Raw genomic sequence first — 2,438 nt, 5'->3', positions numbered from 1 at the left:
AGTATTTTAATTTTTTGTGAACTATGCCTTTAACACTTTAAATGCGCCCAACAATCTATATCTACTATATAGATAGATAGATAGATAGATAGATAGATAGATAACAGTCATGGCACTTAAAATACTATAACACTGTGCCTAATGCTTTATTAGAAATATTCTACATAATGTCTAAAATCTTAGGTTTATTTCACGTATTGCGATACGTACTAAAATCCATTTTAGTCAACTAGCTGATTTCTTCTTGTAAGTAGGGCTATAAACACTTACCTTCAGAGTCCAGATCTCCTTTTGAATCACTTCCTCTCATCTCCCTTCATAAATAGTTCAAGTAAAAACCTATCCAATCATAAAACTCGTGTGCAAAAGAGGTTGGGCTTAGGTAATTATTAAAAACAGAAGGCAATAAACAGAACTCTGTATTGATGGCTTCAACAAACCCACTGCCACCTGATCTTCTGAAATCCTTGAAGGAGCAACGCAACCAGCAGAAAATCATTAACAGAACTACAATGAGTAAGTTCTTTATCAATCCACCGTCTTATGACTACTAACAGCTGTATTTAATCCTAGTTAATATTAGCTAAAATTATCAAATGTTTGTTAACAAATACTTCTTAAAATGTCAACAGGTCAGGACATACGCATAGTTTTGGTTGGTAAAACAGGAGTTGGCAAGAGTGCTACAGGAAATACCATTCTCGGTGAAAGGATATTTGTGTCAGAGCCAAGAGGTACATCAATCACTAAAGAGTGTGCATTTGAATCACGGATGATAAACAGAAGGCAGATTTGTGTCGTGGACACTCCTGGTCTATATGACACAAATCTGTCCAATGAAGAAGTCTTAAATGAGGTTGTGAATTGCATCAGACTTGCAGCTCCAGGTCCTCATGTCTTTCTTCTTGTAATTGCCATTGGGCGCTTCACTAAAGAAGAGAGAAACACTGTTGGATTGATTCACACAACCTTTGGCCGAGAAGTTCTCAGACACATGATGGTCTTGTTCACCAGGGCAGATGATCTTGAAGAAAGGAGAATTGAAGATTACATTGAGGAGGCACCAGAGCTAAAAGAAGTGATAAATGCATGCACAGGGAAATACCATATATTCAACAATAGAGAGAAGTCAGACCATACACAAGTTGATGAGCTCATGAGGAAGATTTTAGTCATGATAAAACAGAATCATAACAGCTACTACAGCCACCGCATGTTTACAATGGCAAATGAACTCAATAATGCTAGGAGATCCGTGAAGGAAAAGGATAAAATTATTGCTGACCTAAAAAAGGAAATAATAGCATTACAAAAAGAAACAGATAAGTCATCTTGCAGCATACTATAGCATACTTGAGTATTTGATGTCAGCATCTCATAAAATGTATAAACGGGGCATTACAAAATTCACAAGTAAGAAGATAAACATTAAATCAATGTTATATTCTAACAATTCATGTTTTTATTAATCTTTTTGTTTTTCTTTTTGATTTTTTAAAACATATATGTATACTTTATGTATTCTTTTAATTACCTGACTGAAAATGTACAGATAAACTGCTTAATCCTTATAGGAATTTGGTTGGGGTTAGAAATTTACAGACACTATTATTGCATATTGACAGTTTTTAACACAGTAACCATTGTCCTTTTATGTGTTTGTTTTGCCATTTTTAATTTTGTTATCTCCAATTACATTTTAGATTTTTTATTTTAGATTTATTATTATTATTATTATTATTAACCTACTACCACCACCACCACCACTAGATTCATGTGTTCCACCCTTACAGTTTTCCTTTAACTGCACTTGCACATACATGCATATGCACATATAAACTGTATACAGAATGTATGTATGTACAACTGATGAATTTTGCACAGTCAATACTGAACTGACTTGAGCTGTATAATGACATTATTGACTTTTTAGAGCTGCTTTACAGCAGAATTTGAATTTGTTACTATTGTGAAGCTGCTGTGAAACAATCTATATTGTATAATGTGTTTTAGAAATAAAGTTGACTTTCTGACTTGGCTTGTATACATACGTGTGTGTGTGTGTGTGTGTGCTTGTTTATGCTACATTGCAGGGACCAAATGACCCCACAAGGATTGTAAAACCTGAAATTTTTGATGTTGTTGGGACCGGCCTGCAGTCCCCACAAGGAAAAAAATTATTAAAAATAGTAAATGATGTTTATCTGAAAGTGTAACAATGGAAACATGTTTTCTGTAAGGGGTAGGTTTAGGGCAGGGGTAGACAAGTTCGGTCCTAGAGAGCCACAGTCCTGCAGAGTTCAGCTCCAACCCTGAAAAAAAAACTCACCTGCCTATAGCCTTAGTAATCCTGAAGACATTGATTAGCGTGTTCAGGTGTGTTTGATTAGGGTTGGAGCTGAACTCTGCAGGATTGCGGCTCTCTAGGACCGGTGTCC

At 35.4% G+C, this 2,438-nt stretch overlaps 1 protein-coding gene across 1 annotated transcript; it reads left to right on the top strand.

Annotated features, from left to right (window-relative positions):
* Positions 1–622: 622 nt before the first annotated feature.
* On the top strand, positions 623–1,348 carry LOC107671488 (GTPase IMAP family member 7-like). The gene has a single exon (XM_016464417.1). The coding sequence runs from the start codon at positions 623–625 to the stop codon at positions 1,346–1,348; it is 726 nt and encodes a 241-aa protein (XP_016319903.1).
* Positions 1,349–2,438: the final 1,090 nt, after the last annotated feature.

Source organism: Sinocyclocheilus anshuiensis, unplaced genomic scaffold (assembly GCF_001515605.1).
Source record: "Sinocyclocheilus anshuiensis isolate Anshui unplaced genomic scaffold, SAMN03320099.WGS_v1.1 scaffold145, whole genome shotgun sequence".
In the NCBI taxonomy this organism is placed as follows: Eukaryota; Metazoa; Chordata; class Actinopteri; order Cypriniformes; family Cyprinidae; genus Sinocyclocheilus; species Sinocyclocheilus anshuiensis.
This window is presented reverse-complemented; position numbering and strand designations above follow the sequence as displayed.